The sequence below is a fragment of the Hyperoodon ampullatus genome (assembly GCF_949752795.1).
Source record: "Hyperoodon ampullatus genome assembly, chromosome: 12".
Taxonomy (NCBI): Eukaryota; Metazoa; Chordata; class Mammalia; order Artiodactyla; family Ziphiidae; genus Hyperoodon; species Hyperoodon ampullatus.
The window spans coordinates 22,329,403-22,350,188 of record NC_136925.1 but is presented as its reverse complement, the minus strand read 5'-3'; the positions used below and the strand labels follow the sequence as shown (position 1 = coordinate 22,350,188).

Here is a 20,786-nt window from a genome sequence, read left to right as displayed (position 1 = left end):
CATGGCTCACAGGCCCAGCCGCCCTGCGGCATGTGGGATCCTCCCGGGCCAGGGCACGAACCCGTTTCCCCTGCATCGGCAGGCGGACTCTCAATCACTGCACCACCAGGGAAGCCCTACCATTTTTTCTATTACTGAAATATGGAATGAGGAATAGCACTTTAATGCCACCTCTCAGAGTAAATTATATATAAAAAAGAACATTTTCATTTTCCTTCAAATGGTAAAACTAAAGCTTATTCTTTGTACCTGAGTTTCTAGTTGTTTCCCCACAGCATTTCTGATACAAAGCGTACTTTTATTGTCAATGAAGAAATTCTCTAAACCAAAACAGATATAGTCAGATATTCCAAATGAATCTTCCCTAAATTTAGAACTTGAATTTTAAAACAACTTTATAGGGAAGGGATATGGGAACAGAGGTATATGTGTAACTGATTCACTTTGTTATAAAGCAGAAACTAACACACCACTGTGAACCATTGTGAAGCAATTATACTCCAATAAAGTTGTAAAAAAAAAAAAACAACTTTATAGAACAATGTTACCACCCTATATCAAAAAAAATCTTTCATGTGGCAATTCTGGAAATAAGGCTTGAAATCTCTTGGATCTTTCAAAATACACTCACACAACATATGGATTTATAAAATGTTATCACTGATAAACCATGTGTCATCCAGGTTGTTTATGAAATGCCATTACATACCAGCCCTGAAATGTCACAATTCCATCATATACAGATTTGTGAAATTTTCACTCTAGATATGAGGTAATCTGTTTTCTCCACATCATGTCCTCACTTTTCAGGTAAGAGGAATACGACTCCCTTAAGACTGAAAAACAAGCCATGCCCTCCTCCCTCATTAAAAAAGATTAAAGAAGAAAATCATCACTTCTTCTTCATGATCCGTGAGTGGCTCCTAAATCTTCCTTTTATTCTACTGTATTTAAAAACTCTTCTTCTTGAAGTTTCAATTTAAAGTCCTCTCTGATTCTTTCTAGCAGCTCTGGTTTAAAAATAACATCCAATGCAGTCATTGCCAGAGCTTTGGCCGTTCGCAAAGTGTAGAACTGAGCCTCTTGTGATCCTAAAAGGTAGATCAAATGAATAAAGATAACCTCATATGTATTACAATTACTTTATTAGTTTTCTGGTTTGCTCTCAATATCTAAATTGCCTCTCCAACTGCCCACCACAATACAGTATTTCCTGAGGTGTTGTTAGGTAAAGAAGTAATAATAGGCTAAACAGTTAGAAAGGCAACTACTACTACAAAAAGAGTATATGCCAAAACATTCACTTGTAATAACACTTACCTGCAGCTTCAGTATATTGTTCTGTATGATTCAAGGCATTAGATCCAATGTAAAAATAGGGATGAATCCCAGGAACCACAAAAGTAACATTTCCAAAATCAGTAGATCCTTGGAAAGGTAAGACAAACCATGAATTTCTAATTGCTAGTCCAATGGACGCTAAAGCACACTTATCTTAATCTCTATAGCACCTGACATGATTTACCACTCCTTCCTTTCTAGAAATTCTCTACTCTTTTGGTTTCCATGACTCCACTCTCCTGACTGTCTGGCTTCCTCTGTCTCCCTCTCTAGCCACTTTCCTTCACCTGTCACCTGAGTACTGGTGATCCCTAGGGTTTCATCTCTGGGCTCCTCCTCCTCCTGTGTACTTGGGCAACCCCATCAACATTGAAACCTATGTTTTCAATCACCTCTCATGTATTGACAGCCCCTAAGTCTCCACCCAAACAACTTTTGGAACAGGCTACTGGACAACTTTCTTTAGAAGTCCCGTGAACACCTCAAATTTAACAAACTAATAATTAATACCAACCCACCATACTGCAGCCTGCTCTTTCTCTTGAACTCTTATCTCACTGAATGACATCAACACTGTGTTTTTATCTCCAAGTCCCTCTGAGTCTATTTCATGAACATTCATTATTATATTTTAAGAGAGACTTTTCTACGTTTCTAATGCAAACGTATTAGTAATAATGCTCTTAAAAGAAAAAAAACCTAAAATAACAACCTGATATGCTTATGATTATTTAAATTCTAACAATCGTTTGTTACTCCTCAGAAACTGAAAATGCCCCCATATATCTAAGTCCTCAGTAACCTGCTTACTGATGACTGGAGATGAATTAAAATTCTATTTCCCCTTTAAGTAGCTTACTTAAAAATTAGAACTAAGCAAATTGAAACACTAGAAATATTTAGAATATAAAGCAAAGAGTATGTTGGCTATTTCTAAAAACAAATCTCTTCACTTGACATTCTACATTCACTGAAGAGTGCATTAGTGTCTTTCCCCTACCCATTAAGTTTGTGAAAAAACTCATTAAAAAGCACGAGCCATACCTCCCCCAACCTCGAAAGCTGTTAAACAAAACCATTTAACCATGGATGGTACTTCCCTTCCTCAAATAGCATATGATACGTTTGAAAGAACTTAATCACCTGAAGGGCCATTCAACATTGCATCTTCTGAAATGAAGTCTATTCCCAGCTTTTTTCCATTTTCAATATAAGCTTTCCACAGGCTCTTATTGGGAAGAACATTGTAATAATCATGTGCTCCACCTTTAATTTCTACCTAATAAAAAATTATAAAACAAATTTTGAATTAAGAAACTCAAATTCACTATCTAATTTTCAAACTAGCAATAGTTCTCTAACAGAAAGAGGTTTAAGAGGAGGCACCTCCCCTTCAGGATATAAACTCTCTCAAATCTTTTACCTTACAAAAGTATGTTTTTCTATAACGGGAGTTCCTAGGACCCTATCTCCTTTACATTATATATGCACCAAAGCACACGGGGTCACCTAGTCAGTGAGTCTCGACTTCAGTCCCTAAACAGGGTGTGGGAGAGGCCAGGAGTCTCCATTTTAGCCAGCACCCCCAAGTAATTTTGATGCATGTGGTCCCAAAATCACATACTTAAGAAACACTGCTGTAGGCTATAGCCTCTAAAAGAAAGAAATCAAGATTTACCGATTTTCAATATACAAACTGACACTGACACTGACACCACTGCCTGGTCTGAAAGGTATAACATATCCTGAGCAAGACAGAAGATTCACAATGCGGAAGGGTTGACTATGGTCCTCATTTATTAATTTCAGTGCATGAAGGTACAGAAGCAGTTTATGTGTGTCCAGTTAAGAGGATTTACAGATTTAGATTTGACTAAATCAAAAATGGGCAATACTCCCACAAACTAAAGATAATCCCAATAGCATGAGCAAAAACCAATTATAAAATGGCAGACATAATATTCTACTTTTAGCAACATCTAAGTTAGAAACAATGACAACCTAAGTAGATACTACAAGTCAGCCAAAACATAAAAAATTATTAAAAGACTATTTAAAATACAGGAGAAGAGGAGATAAGCAATCTATCTGACAAGATGTTAAGGTAACAATCATAAAGATGCTCAAAAAACTCAGAAGAATGGATGAACAGAATGAGGAGTCAGAAGTTTTTAACAAAGAGTTAGAAAACATATGAAAGAATCAGAGCTAAAGAATACAATAACTGAAATAAGAAATACACTAGAAGGAATCAGTAGTAGATTAGACGATACAGACGAATGGACCAGCAAACTGGAAGACAGAGTAGTGAAAATCACTCAAGCTGAAGAGAAAAAAGAAAAATGAATTTTTAAAAATGAAGACAGTTTAAGAGTCCTCTGGGACAACATCAAGAGTACGAACATTCATATTATCAGGGTCCCAGAAGGAGAAGAAAGAGAAAATGGAGCAGAGAACATATTTGAAGACATAATAACTGAAAACTTCCCTAACCTGGGAAAGGAAACAGACGTCTAGTCCAGGAAACACGGAGAATCCCAAATAGGATCAACCCAAAGAGGATCATGCTGTCCTTAAATGGCAAAAATTAAAGATAAATAGAGAGGGGCTTCCCTGGTGGCAGTGGTTAAGAATCCACCTGCCGGGCTTCCCTGGTGGCGCAGTGGTTGAGAGTACGCCTGCCAATGCAGGGGACACGGGTTCGTGCCCCAGTCCGGGAAGATCCCACATGCCGTGGAGTGGCTGGGCCCGTGAGCCATGGCCGCTGAGCCTGCACGTCCGGAGCCTGTGCTCTGCAACGGGAGAGGCCACAACAGTGAGAGGCCCGCATACCGCAAAAAAAAAAGAATCCACCTGCCAAGGCAGGGGACATGGGTTCGAACCCTGGTCTGGGAAGATCCCACATGCCGCAGAGCAACTAAGCCTGTGTGCCAAAACTACTGAGCCTGTGCTCTAGAGCCTGTGAGCCACAACTACTGAGCCTTTGCACCACAATTACTGAAGCCCACATGCCTAGAGCCAGTGTTCCACAACAAGAGAAGCTACCGCAATGAGAAGCCTGCACACCTCAACAAAGAGTAGCCCCTGCTCGCTACAACTAGAGAAAGCCCGCGCACAGCAACGAAGACCCAACACAGCCAAAAATAAATAAATTTTTTAAAAATTTAAAAGATGAAGAGAGAATATAAAAAGCAGAAAGAAGAAAGCAACAAGTTCCGTACAAAGGAGTTCCCATAAGGCTATCAGTTGACTTTTCAGCGGAAGCTCTGAAGGCCAGAAGGGAATAGCACAATATATCAATCCTTAAAGTGATGGAAGGGAAAAACCTACAACCAAGAATACTCTACCTGACAACGCTTTCATTCAGATTTGAAGGAGAGATCAAAAGCTTTACAGACAAGCAAAAGTTAAGAGTTCAGCATCACAAAATCAGTTTTACGAGAAATGTTAAAAGGACTTCTTGCCACACAACTAGAAATATGAAAATTACAAAAGGAAAAATCACACTGCTAAAGGTAAATACACAGTAAAGGTAGTATCAATAGATCAACCACTTATGAAGCTAATAGGAAGGATATATATCTATATCTATAATAAGGAGTTAAGGGATACACAGAAGACAAGGGTGTAAAATATGATATCAAAAACAGTAAAGGTGAGGGGAAGGAATAAAAACACAGGGTTGTTAAAATGCATTCGAACTTAAGAGATCAGTAACTTAAAATAACCACAAATGTATATAGATTGCTATTTATAAACCTCATGGAAACCACAAACCAAAAGTCTATAATAGATACATATATAAAAAAAGAGAGAAGAATCCAAATATGGGGAATTCCCTGGTGGTCCAGTGGTTAGGACTCATTGCTTTCACTGCCAGGACCCAGGTTCAATCCCTGGTCCGGGAACTAAGATCCTGCAAGCCACATGGTGTGGCTGGAAAAAAAAAAAAAAAAAAAAGGACACAGAGTGGCTGAATGGATACAAAAACAAGACTCATACATATGCTGCCTACAAGAGACTCATTTCAGATCTAAAGACACAGACAGACTGAAAGTGAAGGGATGGAAAAAGGCATTTCCATGCAAATGGAAATGAAAAGAAAGCCAGGATAGCAATACTTACATCAGACAAAACAGACTTTAAAACAAGACTGTAACAAGAGACAAAGAAGGACATTACATAATGATCAAGAGGTCAATCCAACAAGAAGATATAACATTTATAAATATACATGCACCCAACATATGGAACACCAAAATACATAAAGCAAATATTAGCTAACATATAGGGAGAAACTGACTGTAACACACTAATACCCTACTTACATCAAGGAATAGATCATCCAAACAGAAAACCAATAAGGAAACACTGGCCTTAGATGACGCATTAAGGCCAGATGGACTTAACAGATATATATAGAACATTCCATCCAAAAGCAGCAGAATACACATTCTTTTCAAGGATACATACAACATTCTCCAGGACAGGTAACATGCTAGACCACATAACAAGTCTCAGTAAATTTAAGAAGACTGAAATCATATGAAGCATCTTTTCTGACCACAAATATGAGACTAGAAATCAACTACAAGAAGAAAACTGCAAAAATCACAAATGTGCGGAAGCTAAACAATGCTCCTAAACAACCAATGGGTCACTAAATAAGTCAAAGAGGAAATAAAAATACCTGGAGACAAATGAAAATAGAAACACAACAATGCAAAATCCATGAGATGCAGCAAAAGCTGTTCTGAGAGAGAAGTTTATAGCAATACAAGCTTACCTCGGGAAACAAGAAAAATCTCAAATAAACAATCTAACCTTACACCTAAAGGAACTAGAAAAGAACAACAAACAAAACCTGAAGTTAGTAGAAGGAAAGAAATCATAAAGATCTGAGCAGAAATAAATGAAATAGAGCCTAAAAAAAAACAACAGAAAATATAGAAACTAAGAGCTGGTTCTTTGAAAAGATAAACAAAATTGACAAACCTTTAGCCAGACTCATCAAGAAAAAAAGAGAGGGCCCAAATCACTAAAATCAGAAATGAAAAAGGAAAAGTTACAAATGACACCACAGAAAAACAAAAGGATCCCAAGAGATTACTATGAACAATTATACGCCAGTAAAGTGGACAACCTAGAAGAAATAAACAGATTCCTAGAAATGTACCATCTCCCAAGACTGAAACAGGAAGAAATAGAAAATACGAACAGTCCAATTGCCAGTAACTAAATTCATGAAATGAATCAATAATAAAAAGAAACTTCTAATAAACAGAAGTCCAGGATCACATGACTTCACAAGTGAATTCTACCAAACAATTTAGAGAAGAGTCAATACCTATCCTCAAACTATTCCAAAAAGTTGCAGGGAAGGAACACTTCCAAACTCATTCTATAAAGCCAGTATCACTTTGACACCAAAACAAGACAAACATGTCACAAAAAATGAAATTACGGGACAGTATCACTGATAACATAGATGCAAAAGTCCTCAGCAAAATATCAGCAAACTGAATTCAACAATGTATTAAAAGGATTATATACTACGATCAAGTGCAATTTATCCCAGGGATGCAACAAGAATGGTTCAATATCCACAAATTAATCAATGTGATACACCACATTAATAAATTGAAGAATAAAAATCATATGATCATTTCAGTAGATGCAGAAAAAGCTTTTGACAAAATTCAACATCCCTTTATGATAAAAACTCTCAGGGACTTTCCTGGTGGTGCCGTGATTAGGAATCCACCTGCCAATGCAGGGGACACGGGTTCAAGCCCTGGTCCGGGAAGATCCCACCTGCCACGGAGCAACTAAGCCTGTGCACCACAACTACTGAGCCTGTGCTCTAGAGCCCGTGAGCCACAACTACTGAGCCCATGTGCCACAAATACTGAGCCCGTGCACCACAACTACTGAAGCCCGCATGCCTACAGCCTGCACTCCGCAATGACAGAAGCCACTGCAATGAGAAGCCTACACACCATGGCGAAGAGTGGCTCCCGCTCACCGCAACTGGAGAAAGCCTGCACGCAGCAACGAAGAATCAACACAGCCAAGAATAAAATAAATAAATTAAAACAAACAAACAAACAAAAGCCTCTCCACAAAGGAGGTGTAGAGGGAACATACCTCAATAACAAAAGTCAAACAGAAATATAGATCAATGAACAGGATAGAGAGCCCAGAGATAAACCCACACACCTAATTATGGTCACCTAATCTATGAGAGAGGAAGCAAAAATATACAATGGAGAAAAGACAGTCTTTCAATAAATGGTGCTGGGAAAACTGGACAGCTACATGTAAAAGAATGAAATTAGAACACTCCGTAACACTATACACAAAAATAAACTCAAAATGGATTAAAGACCTAAATGTAAGGCCAGACACTCTTAGAGGAAAACATAGGCAGAACACTCTTTGACATAAATTGCAGCAAAGTCTTTTTTGACCCAACTCCTACAGTAACGAAAATAAAACCAAAAATAAACAAACAGGACCTAATTAAACTTAAAAGCTTTTGCAAAGCAAAGGAAACCATAAACAAAATGAAAAGACAACACTCAGACTGGGAGAAAATATTTGCAAATGAAGCAACCGACAATAGATTAATCTCCAAAATATACGAACAGTTCATTGCAGCTCAATATCAAAAAAAAACAACAACAATCAAAAAATGGGTGGAAGACCTAAATAGACATTTCTCCAAAGAAGACATATAGATGGCCAACAAATACATGAAAACATGCTCAACATCACTAATTATTAGAGAAATGCACATCAAAACTACAAAACTACTACCTCACACCAGTCAGAATGGCCATCATCAAAAAATCTACAAACAATAAATGCTGGAGAGGGTGTGGAGAGAAGGGAACCCTCCTACACTGTTGGTGGGAATGTAAACTGGTACAGCCACTGTGGAGAACAGTATGGAGGTCCCTCAAAATACTAAAAACAGAACTACCATATGACCCAGTAACCCCACTCCTGGGCATATACCTAGAGAAAACTGTAACTCAAAAAGACACCTGCACCCCAGTGTTCACTGCAACACAATTTACAGCAGCCAGGATGTGGAAGCCACCTAAATGTCCATCAACAGAGGAATGGATAAAGAAGATGTGGCACATATATACAATGGAATATTACTCAGCCATAAAAAGAAATGAAATTGTGCCATTTGCAGAGACATAGATGGACCTAGAGACTGTCATCCAGAGTGAAGTAAGTCAGAAAGAGAAAAACAAATATTGTGTAATATTGCTTCTATGTGGAATCTAGAAAAATGATACAGATGAACTTATTTGCCAAGCAGAAATAGAGACACACAAGTAGAGAACAAACGTATGGATATCAAGGGGGGAAGGGGGAGTGGGATGAACTGGGAGATTGGGATTGACTTCATACACTACTATGCATAAAATAGATAACTAATGAGAACCTACTGTATAGCACAAGGAACTCTACTCAATGCTCTGTCGTGACCTAAATGGGAAGGAACTCTAAAAAAGAGGGCATATATGTATACGTATAACTGATTCACTTTGCTGTACAGCAGAAACTAACATAACATTGTAAAGCAACTATACTCCAATAAAAATTAATAATTAAAAAAAGTTATATATGACAAGCCCACAGCCAACATCATAATCAATAGTAAAAAGCTGAAAGCATTTCCTCTAAGATCAGGAACAAGACAGGGATGCCCACTCTGCCCACTTCTATTCAACTTAGTATTGGAAGTCCTAGCCACAGCAATCAGACAAAAAATAGAAATAAAAGGCATCCAAATTGGAAAGGAAGAAGTAAAACTGTCAACTGTTTGCAGATGACATGATGCTATACATAGAAAACCCTAAAGATGCCACCAAAAAACTACTAGAACTCATCAGTGAGTATCGTAAAGTTGCAGGATACAAAATTAATATAGAGAAGAAATCTGTTGCATTTCTATACACTAGCAATGAACTATCAGAAAGAGAAATTAAGAAAACAATCCCATTCATGATCTCATCGAAAAGAATAAGATACCTAGGAATAAATCTAACTAATGAAGTAAAATACCTGTACTTGGAAAACTATAAGACACCAATGAAAGCAAATGAAGATGAGACAAACAGATGAAAAGATATACCATGTTCAAGGTTTGGAAGAATTAATATTGTTAAAATGACCATACTACCCAAGGCAATCTACAGATTCACTGCAATCCCTATAAAAATACCAATGGCATTTTTCACAGAACTAGAACAAATAATTCTAAAACTTGTAAAGAAACACAAAAGACTCTGAATAGCCAAAACAATCTTAAGAAAGAAAAACAAAAGGAGGTATCATGCTCCCTGATTTCAAACTATACTACAAAGCTACAGTAATCAAAACAGTATGGTACTAGCACAAAAACAGATACATAGAGCAATGGAACAGAACAGACAGCCCAGAAATAAACCCATGCACCTTTGGTCAATTAATCTACAAAAAAGGAAGCAAGAATATACAAAGAAGAAAAGACAGTCTTTCCATAAGTGGTGTTTGGAAAACTGAACAGCCACATGCAAAAGAATTAAACTGGACTACTTTCTCACACCATATACAAACATAAACTCAAAATGGATTAAAGATTTAAATGTAAGACCCCAAACCATAAAACTCCTAGAACAAAACATAGGCAGTTCGCTCTTTGACATCAGACTTAGCAATTTTTTTTTTTGGATATGTCTCTTCAGCCAAGGGAAAAAAAAGTAAAAATAAATGAATGGGACTACATCAAACCTTTTGAACAGTGAAGGTTACCATCAACAAAATAAGAAGGCCACCACTGAACGGGAGAAGATGTTTGCCAACAACAGATCCAACAAGGGGTTAATATCCAATATATACAAAGAACTCATACAACTCAATAGCAAAAAACCAAACAGCTTCATTAAAAAATGGGCAGAGAACCTGAACAGACATTTTTCTACAGAAGACATACAGACGGGAACAGGCACATGAAAAGATTCTCAACATCACTCATCATTAGGGAAATGCAAGTCAAAACCACAATGAAATAGCACCTCACATCTGTCAGAATGGCTACTATCGAAAAAGACAACAAATACATGTTGGTGAGGATGTGGAGAGAAGGGAACCCTTGTGCACTACTGGTGGGAATCTACATTGGTACAACCACTATGGAAAACAGTATGGGGATGCCTCAAAAAGTTAAAAATAGAACTACCATACTCTCCAGCAATTCCACTTCTGGGTATGTGAAGAAAATAAAAACGCTAATTCGAAAAGATATATGCACCCCTATGCTCACTGCAGCATTTCTACAATAGCCAAGATATGGAAGCAGTCTACGTGTCCATCAACAGATGGAACATAAAAACAATAGCTAAAGGTATACATATATACAATGGAATATTAATCAGCTGTATTAATCAGCTGTATAAAAAGAATGAAACATTGCCATTTGCGACAACATGGATGGACCTAGAGGGTATTATGTTAAGTGAAATAAGTCAGACAAAGAAAGACAAATACTGTATGATTTCACTTACATGTGGAATCTAAAAAACAAAACAAATGGACAACTATAACTAAACAGAAACAGGGTCATAAGGAGAACAAAGAGGTTGTTGCCAGAGGGAAGGGGGTCTGGGAGAAAAGAGTAGTCGATGAGGGAGATTACAAACATTCAGTAAAAAATAAATGAGTCACAGGCATGAAATGTACAGTGTGGGGAATACTGTCAATAATTCTGTAATATCTTTGTATGGTGACAGATGACAACTAGACTTATCACGGTGGTCATTTTGAAATGAATAGAACTATCAAATCATTATGCTGAATATCAGGAGCTAACATAGTGTTGTAGGTCAATTATACTTCAAAAACAAGCAAACTCATAGAAAAATAGATCAGATTTATAGCTTCCAGAGTCGGGTGCTGGCGGGAGGGGGAATTAGGCAAAAGGTACAAGCTGCCAGTTATAAGGTAAGTAAGTACTAGGGATGTAAGTACAACATGATAAAGATAATTAACACTGCTGTACATTATCCATGAAAGTTAGGGTAAATCCTAAGAGTTCTCATCATAAAGGAAAAAAATTTCTTTTCCATTTCTTTAATGTTGTACCTATGTGACATGATGGATGTTCACTAAACTTATTGTGATTATCTATTTCATGATGTATGTAAGTCAGATCATTATGCTGTATACCTTAAACCTATACAGTGCCGTATGTCAATTTTATCTCAGTAAAACTGAGGAAAAAAAGACGTATAGACTCACATCTAATAACAATGAACCTTATTATAAGGCAATATTATACCTTGGGATATTAGCTAGTGATAATAGTTCATGTATTTATGTTATAAATATTTTAAATATCTATATCTATAATTATAAATAAATAAGGGATGAATGCTTAATTTTTTACTCTTTGGACACTTAACATATACTGTCTTAGAATCACTCTTACTATCTGAATAAATCATACATCTCCAGTCTACTGAGGGCAGAAAACAATAAGGTATGAGGTGTTGGCCCTAACTCTTCACAGACATTATGCCATTTAATCCTCATAAGAACCCTAAGATAGATTATAACATTATCTCCATTTTTCAAGAGAAAATGGAGGCCCAGAGATATTAAATAACATTTCCAAAAGTTACAGAATCAGTGAGGCTGAGAGGCACAAATCCAGATCTTATCTCTCTCCAACCAGACTACAGGCTTGCCCCAGGGCAAGATTTATGCAATTCTGGAGCTTCTCATCCCACTGTATGCCCTACATGATTGGTACATAAATGTTGCTGACTTTATGAGTCAAATAAACAAAACCTCTTGACTACTGTGTCTATTTTAACTTTCATTCCAGCAAGCCATAAGTATTTATATCACTACTACACATACCTGAGACTTCATCAAAAATAGGTTTGGCTGATTTTGCCATAAAGTTCCCTTTACAGGAATTATATACAGCAATTCCAAAAGCATAACTGCCAAAATAAGGAAAAATATAACTTTCAAAAAGCCAGGGAGTCTAGCTCAGCAATATCAGCTATTCTAAGTCCTGTGTAATAAGACGACTGCAGTCTTCCCTATGCAGACACTGAGTAAAATAAATAAGAATGAAAGATTTTCACATCAACTATTCAGTCAACTGGTTTTGCATATTCAAGGTATTGATTGCCAAATAAAAGGGAGGCAAATTTGGTTCTAAATGTAACTTAATATAAACAACCCCAGCCCACATACATACTTCTGATTTTAACTTAGATTAACTCTTAAAAGTTCTTACTGTGCACCCAGTAGCCAAAGCTGCAGCTCTGAAGCAATCTTCTGCCTTTTTGGTCAAAACTGGAAGTTCTTTCATTGAGGGTGCACGGAAGTAATAGATTAGTTCAGAATAACAGGGAATGATATTGGGTTTTACACCACCATTTTTTATTATACCTATAAAAAGAACCAAATTACTGGAATTGAGCTTGGAGCTTAGAGATCATTTCTTTAAGCTTAAATACACCCATAAAGTTTTTCAGCCAATATATACATAAAGAAAAATAATTTAAACTTATTAGCGTCACATATATGCCAACCAAAGATTTTGATGTTATACAACAAGTTTCTATGCATAGTGTGACACTTTCTCGCTAATAGGAAAAAAAATAACTGTCTATATGTACTTTAGTCTGAGGAATTTGTACGATGTTAAGAAATTATGATTCCTGACTATAAAGAAACTGCTAGAAATTTTTACAACTATCTTAAGCCTTCTGGGAGAGACTTATTTCAGTACGTTTTATTACAGTTGTACATTTTGATAAACTTTTGACATTAAGGAAAAAAAACAATGGTATGAGCTTCTATAATTACCCTCATACCTCAGGAATCCCATTTTAAATAGCATTTGGCTCTGGAAAAATAATTTTCATGCCAACAAGAAACCAATGCAAGTCAAAGATGACAAAATATACTACCACTGTCAAAACAAATGCATTTATTTGGAACTAGACTGAGAAGGAAGATGTATCCATTCAAAATAATAATGAAAATAAGTATGCAAAACCTATTTTATATGACCCGTTTTAAAAAATATATTTTTTACATATTCCTCTTTATTCTTTTTAAAGAAACTAAGGTAGAAAATTGGTAAAAGTGCAGTTACAAACTAATTTCAGACTATAGCAAAATCAGGCAAAGAACAGATCTTAAAGTACAATAATTTCTTAAATCATAAGGAAATAAACTAAAAAATAAATCTGTACCTTCAAGACAATACTTTATTACTGTATATATATTAAGGTGATACACATAATTTAAAAAGATGTTACTTAGGATTAACAGCTCTTGAGTACATAAAACCAGTAACCACCACTTTTTTTTTTTAATGAGAAAATGATGAAATTTCGTTATTAAGAGACAGTGAAGATAACTCAAAAAATCAAGTTCTAACTTTCAAATACCCACAGAATATTAAGAGGTGTGAGGATAACTGAAAAATCAAGTTCTAACTTTCAAATATCCACAGAAAGAACATAGATCCTTACATAAAAACATTATTTCTAATACTCAAAATGACCATTCTATTTATGTACAAATAATCTTAACTATCTTCTTACCCACATATAAATGAACATCTAGTATCCTGTCCTAGGAATTTCTGAAAATGTTAAAAATTTTTGGAATATTCATAAAGTACATAAAATGTTCCCAAATGTTTTTTTAATCAAATATTAAGGAATTACATTGCACTGAAATTTACTAAGCGCCATCTATTACCCCAAGTATTTGACATGCGTACCATGAACTCTCCAGGTAGGTTTCATTTGTTGTCTTAACACAGACAGATTGTTGTAGGCGAGGACAGCAGCATCTAATGCATTTAGTCCTTCCCAGGGATAAGCAGCAGCATGAGATGCTTTTCCATAGTACTTCACAGTCACACTAGGAAATAAAACATCATTCGGAATTACTTTTTTCAATATCACCAAAGTAAGAAAATCCAAGTAATTAGAACTACCCAACTATTATTCAAAATTAATTCACACTGCTGAATTAATTTGTAGCAATAACATAGCAATTTACATACCTTAGTTCTAGTTTATTATTATGTGATACAGTGTGACTAACACAAAGAAGGAATTCCAAAACAACAGAAAAAGAACTTTGCTCAATCGAGCTCCTCTACAAATTAATCTGTACACAATTCAATTTACACGAACAATGCAATACTGTATTAAGTGCTGGAATTACAAAAGAAATGGCTCCTGTCTCCTTCTACACTGTACTGTGATAGTTCTATATCAAAGGTCTGCAAAAACTCAAATAATTCTTTCTGTCTTAAAGGTGGGGAAAGAAAGGTCAAGGAAAGACAGAAAGGAGGTGACATTTGAAATGGGTTAAGACAACCTCTAAAAATCAGATTATATTCACAGTATTATAAAATACTCTAGCGTTAAGTCAGTTGTTCCTGACCAATATTTTATTAATGTTCCAGAATACCTGTATCACTAATACCTTAAAAGTTTTTTAATTAATTAATTAATTAATTAAATTTTTGTCTGGGTTGGGTCTTCGTTGCTGCACGCGTGCTTCTCTAGTTGCGGTGAGCGGGGGCTACTCTTTGTTGTGGTGCGCGGGCTTCTCACTGTGGTGGCTTCTCTTGTTGCGGAGCATGGGCTCTAGGCATGTGGGCTTCAGTAGCTGTGGCACTCAGGCTCAGTAGTTGTGGCTCATGGGCTCTAGAGTGCAGGCTCAGTAGTTGTGGCACACGGGCTTAGTTGCTCCGTGGCATGTGGGATCTTCCCAGACCAGGGCTCGAACCCGTGTCCCTTGCACTGGCAGGAGGATTCTTAACCACTATGCCACCAGGGACGTCCCCCTTAAAATTTTATAAATTCTTTTTCCACTTCCCAATAGTTCTCCTACCAGTCTACTCAGATACAGTAAAAAACAACAAGGTTTACAGAAAGGATTGTATATTAAATAGTTATTTATAAAGATGACTTGCCTCCACTTGTTTTTTTAACTCTTTGAACACATGACTCATGGCCTTGTCTGATAACTCCAAAAAAAAAAATTAATAATGGTGACTTGTTTGGATAACACTTTTTAAGCCTGATTAATAGTACCCACATTTACATTATTAAAAAGTCACTCTAGACTTTTTTTTTAATGAGCTAGATTCAGGAGGCTCATGGCATTTCTTTACTGATTCCAAACATTCTATTAAAAAAACAAAATCCAAACATATATTTTAAATTTTAGGATACTTGTTATCTCCTCAATCTATATCTTATCACCATCACCCAGAAACTGGAATTTTAACAAAACTGGTGATAAGTATTATAAAATGGAAAAAGATGTCCTTTATAAAAATGGCTCTAGCACCATTTCTTCTAGGGTTCAAATCTATGTACAATTAAAGCACAATAAACTACAGGAAAAGAAATGTTAATGCCTGTTTTACATCAGCATTAGTATTTTAGGCTTTAAAAGCACATTTAAGGGCTTCCCTGGTGGTGCAGTGGTTGAGAATCCGCCTGCTAACACAGGGGACCGGGTTCGGGCCCTGGTCTGGGAAGATTCCCCCATGCCGCGGAGCAACTGGGCCCGTGAGCCACAACTGCTGAGCCTGCGCGTCTGGACCCTGTGCTCCGCAACAAGAGAGGCCGCGATAGTGAGAGGCCCGCAATGAAGAGGGGCCCCCGCTCGCCACAACTAGAGAAAGCCCTCGCACAGAAACGAAGACCCAACGCAGCCATAAATAAATAAATAAATTTATTTTTTTTTAAAAAAGCACATTAAAAAAAAACTGATATGGAATGATATTCAAGACACATTGTTTAATTTTAAAAAGCAAGAGCCAGATCAACAATATATTTAGCAGACTATTTCAAGAGGGGGGAAAATCCTCCTTTAAAATTTAATTTATACATGTACCTATTTTATGTCTATAAATATACCCCCAAAGTCCTGGAAGAATATATATCTCTAGAAAAGGGACTGGATGTGAAAAAGGTGATTAATAGGGACATAGTGCTCTATCTTATTTATTGTTACAGATTTTTAGCATGAATAGATCAGTAATTTTTTAAATTAAATTTTTGTTCTTGCTCTCTTTTTCATCTTAAAAGTTGAAAAATGAAAAATCTAAGAAGCCAGATACTAAGAAAAGGCCTGAGGCCCAATGGACTGACTTCAGAATCAAGGCCAAGAAGCCTACCTAACCCTAAATCCTAGAAGGTTAATGGACTGGGAAGCCTGCCTGCAGCCACTGGTCCCTTCTAGCCAGAGGCATTGGCAGCGATTTCTAACCTCTAAGGTTTTCCAGAGGTGAACTACTGTACAGCATCCCTGAAATGGAAGCTGAAAGATTCTTCCTACTGTCACAATACCAATTCCTGGTGATAAGACCAAAAATACCAGAACAGTTAAAATAGTCACCCTCTGAAAACAAGGGATGCAGAGAAATGCAGGATAACTGAACACACAATCTAGAAGCACTGCTGGGGTGGTTCTGCGATTACTCCCAGGCTACTGCAGAGGAGAACATGGGGTTTTCCTCAAGCAGCTGAGCCATGGCTTCTTGGGACCAGACCCCTAACTGGACCATTAACTATTATGGTTGAAATTTCTGATGTAAAAAATTTAAACCACTTAAATGATGCATGCTCCTAGGTACCAAAAAAAAGTGAGTTTTTCAACATAGAGAAAGATAAAAAAGAAAAAAAAAGTTTCAGCATCAGACAAATCAGAAAAGGATATATTGGCAAATTCCAATCAAATCCACAGCTAGTCAGTTTCTGTATTTTTTCGTCAGGAACGTAATTTATCCGTTTTGCAAAGAACTCAAAATAAGTAAACTACAGAAGTGTGTTTTCTTCCCAAGTCTAACAAAGCTGTCTCTTGCAGATCTATTCAGCTGCAAATGCAACTCCATATCAAAGGATAGACATTGTCCAGAAACCAGACTCCTCTCAATTCAAAATAAAACATACATATGTGTCAACATATTGTTTGCTATTCTTACGCTTTTTAGGCAGTTTTTAACAGTTCAATTATGAACACCATATTAAATCTCAATTAGAAGGGGCCTACCAAATGTCGTTCAATGGAAATCAAATATCACATCATTATCTTTCAATTTACTGTTTTTTTTCAATTTACTTTTTAAATGCAGAAGTACAGAGTTTTAGCCTCCAGTTAAGTCACTAAAGTATTCTAATAGCCTGTTTTCCACTACGAAGTTTATTTCAACTTGATTACTCACTCATGTTCAGCCACATCAGGTAGATAAGCAGCATTCTCTTGAGATGGATGGGCCATAAAAACAACATCAAGATTTTTAAAAGCCCCTGCTTCGATTAAATCAATTTTGCCACCACCATCTTCTTCTGCAGGGGTTCCCAGAACAATTACCTAGAAAGAAATACCCGTGTCAGAGCAACAAAAAATCCTAGCAGGCAATATCAGTCAGGTTCCCTTGCATATGTATTCACAATCTAAATCAAACTATGAAGAGAGGTTTCGTTCTCTGACTCAAATAAGGCAGTGGGCATAAGTCTACCGTGCTAAATTCACCACAAACTTGCAACTGACATTATTATACCAATTTGGCTCAAAGTATGTACTAAAGCCTCTATAGGAAACTTTTCCCAATCTTATAACACAATTTTATAGAACTAATGTCAAAGATGAAAAGAGATAAGTACTATATACTAAGTTCCTCAAAATTATTTAGGACTTACTTCTTAAAGCTTATTTTTGACTGTCTTTTAGTATATATGTATATAATTATTCATAAGCCTTTTACTGGTAAGGAACTTTCTAGTTATTTATTAGTTATCCTCACAACAACCCTGTGAGGTAGGTGAGCGATCTGTATCATCATTTTAGGAAGGGTGGTTTTGAGGCATGGAGTGAAATGTCTTGCCCCAGATCACAGAGCAAGGCTTAAAGCAGAGCTGGGATTAGATACCCTGACCTTCAGGCCTGAACTCTGTTTCCTTACCAAACTACCTCTTTAGAAGGTCTTAACGCATTCATCCTTTATGAAAAGCATTGAATAAATCTTAATACCACGGTTAGAAATGGCCAACTATTACACAAACTTACTAATTCGATTCCACCAGCTCAACCAGGCAGATTTATTGGTCACCAAACACCTAATTAAACAAAAAAGAACTTTACAGAATAAACATTTTACTTTGATATTTAAACTTAACTTCTTCAAACAATTTTTAAAAGCAAAGAAAAATTATCTATAAACAACTAATATACTTTCAAGGTCACATATAAGAACACAATGAAACAAGTTGGAAAAGTTCTTGGCTTGCAAAGAGAATCAACATAAATTCCATTTTCAGATAAGACAGATAACCTTACTAAAACTGAGTATTACCATTCAAAATCAGAAGTGTGTGTATTTCCCAAAGTCTTGCTTTAGTCAGAAGTTATAAAGCACCCAAACTCTTAAATTAAGTTGCCTTTTACTCTTAACCCTTGACTCATTAAATTTGATGACTTTTCAGGTTAAATCTTGCTGACTTCTCTGAACCTTTCATAAACCTGGTTAAAGCTAAATATCTCCAGTGCTTCATGCAATGGCAAAGGACACCTCCTCCCCCAAACAAAACAAAAACCTAGCCAGATGAAAAACAAGGCCCAGAGGCAGAAAAGAGAAGGCAGCTAAAGAGAAAAAGCCACAAAAGATGGAACTGTAAGGATAAAAGAGAAAGGGTACTGATACTGGAAAAAATGGGCTAAAGAATATTAAAATATAAATTAGTCTTCCCCTTAACCTGAGCAGTGGTGATTGAATCTTAGCCCACAGAAAGAATATATACCATCTGGAAAAACAGAGTAACACAAGGTTAAACTTGCCCTGTGGCTAACATAAACATTTCCCCGTTTAAAGGATCGAGCTATTTCTTAAAATCGCGAAATAAACTTTAAGACTTAAGGATCATGTAGTTAATGTTCACTCTCTTCCCATTTTTTGTATACTTCTAGAGGTTTTGTAGTTCTAACGACTGAACATTTCCTATCCAAATTCAAATGATTCGAATCACAACAGCTCCTAGGACTGCCACAAACAAAAGATTTTTTGGAGGCTAACGAAGAGGGTCTGCAGGTTTCCCTATAATAACTACCTCCTCCCAGAGATTGCACAACCTTGTCAGCAAATTGCGATTGCCCCTGTTACCAAAAATAAGCCATCACGAAAACCAGGCTTGGTTCTAAGTTCTTTCCTAAGGGAGAGAGTTCACTCAATTGTTTACAACTACGCAGGAGAGAAAAAGCAAAAATCTGCAAAATGTCGCTAGGTCGGCAACTCACGAACTACTGACTTTGATCCAGGGGTTCTGCCTACTAGCAAAAGCCAGGACGTCGAGTGCTGTCCCCTACACCTGCCCCGGGGTGGGAAGGGACGGAGGCGCACGGGAAGCGCCGGCTCCCGCCCTTCTCGGGTCGGTCCCGGCCTGGGCTGGCGATGGGAGTCCCAAGCCCGGGCCCCACCTCACCTTCACCGGCAGAGGCGGCCTGGGGAGGCTCTCCAGGGCCCCCTTGACGCCCAGCGCGGCCGCCGCCCCGACCTCGGCGATCAGGTTGTGGCCGCAGGCGTGCCCGATGCCTGGCAGCGCGTCGTACTCGCAGAGGAAGCCCAGGTGCAGCGGGCGCGGCGTCGCCCAGCCCCCCGGCGGCCCCCACTCGGCACGGAAGGCCGTGACCAGCTGGTAGTGCGGCTGCACTGCCCACGCCGGGCGCTCGCTCTGGAAGAAGCGCGTCAGCACGCCGTGGGCATGGTGCTCCTCGTAGGCCAGCTCGGGCTCGCTCCAGATCGCGCGGCTCAGGGCCCCCAGGCGCTCGGCCGCCTCGTCGATGCACTCCGCCGCGCGCAGCTTCAGCAGCTCCACCTCGAAGACGGCGGCGCAGGCGCCCCCCTCCACCGGCCTCTCCTCTCCGGGTCTCATCGTGCCCACAGCCGGTGACCGGTCAGCGCTCTTCTCAACTGCCCGCTAAGTCGCTCCCTCCTGGCGGCCCACTGAGCCTGCGCACACGCCCTGCGTTCGCTGCGCAGGTTGTCTCCGCAGCTCCCGGGAGACCCGCCCCCGAGCCCCCGAGCCCCGCCTCCAGCACCTCGCCGGAAACGTGCTCCGCCCCTTCGGCAGCCGGTCGCTGGGAGGAACCCGAGTCCTGGGGCTAATCGTCTCTCCTTCGTCCCGTTGGCTGTCCTGACAACTTATTTATGGCCTAAGGTCATTACTCCTTTCGTTGTTGCTTATGTCCCAGAGCAGCAGAATAGAACGGTTTTATTGGTTAATAGGCCTCAGAGACAGACCAAGTGGAATATAGTCCCCTGAAAAACGGCACTCTCCTTTCTAGAATAGTAATACAAATTTATACATGGGTTTTAGTTCCTAAAACTG

The 20,786-nt window shown here is 38.1% G+C and overlaps 1 protein-coding gene across 1 annotated transcript; it reads right to left on the bottom strand.

The window, feature by feature from the left end:
- Nucleotides 1-431: 431 nt before the first annotated feature.
- Nucleotides 432-20,330, bottom strand: PM20D2 (peptidase M20 domain containing 2; the record flags this gene model as incomplete). Its single annotated transcript, XM_079716688.1, has 7 exons — nt 432-1,091; nt 1,321-1,428; nt 2,485-2,620; nt 12,653-12,807; nt 14,156-14,298; nt 17,627-17,775; nt 19,881-20,330. The coding sequence occupies 7 exons, from the start codon at nt 20,328-20,330 to the stop codon at nt 937-939; spliced, it is 1,296 nt and encodes a 431-aa protein (XP_079572814.1). The 3' UTR covers nt 432-936.
- Nucleotides 20,331-20,786: the final 456 nt, after the last annotated feature.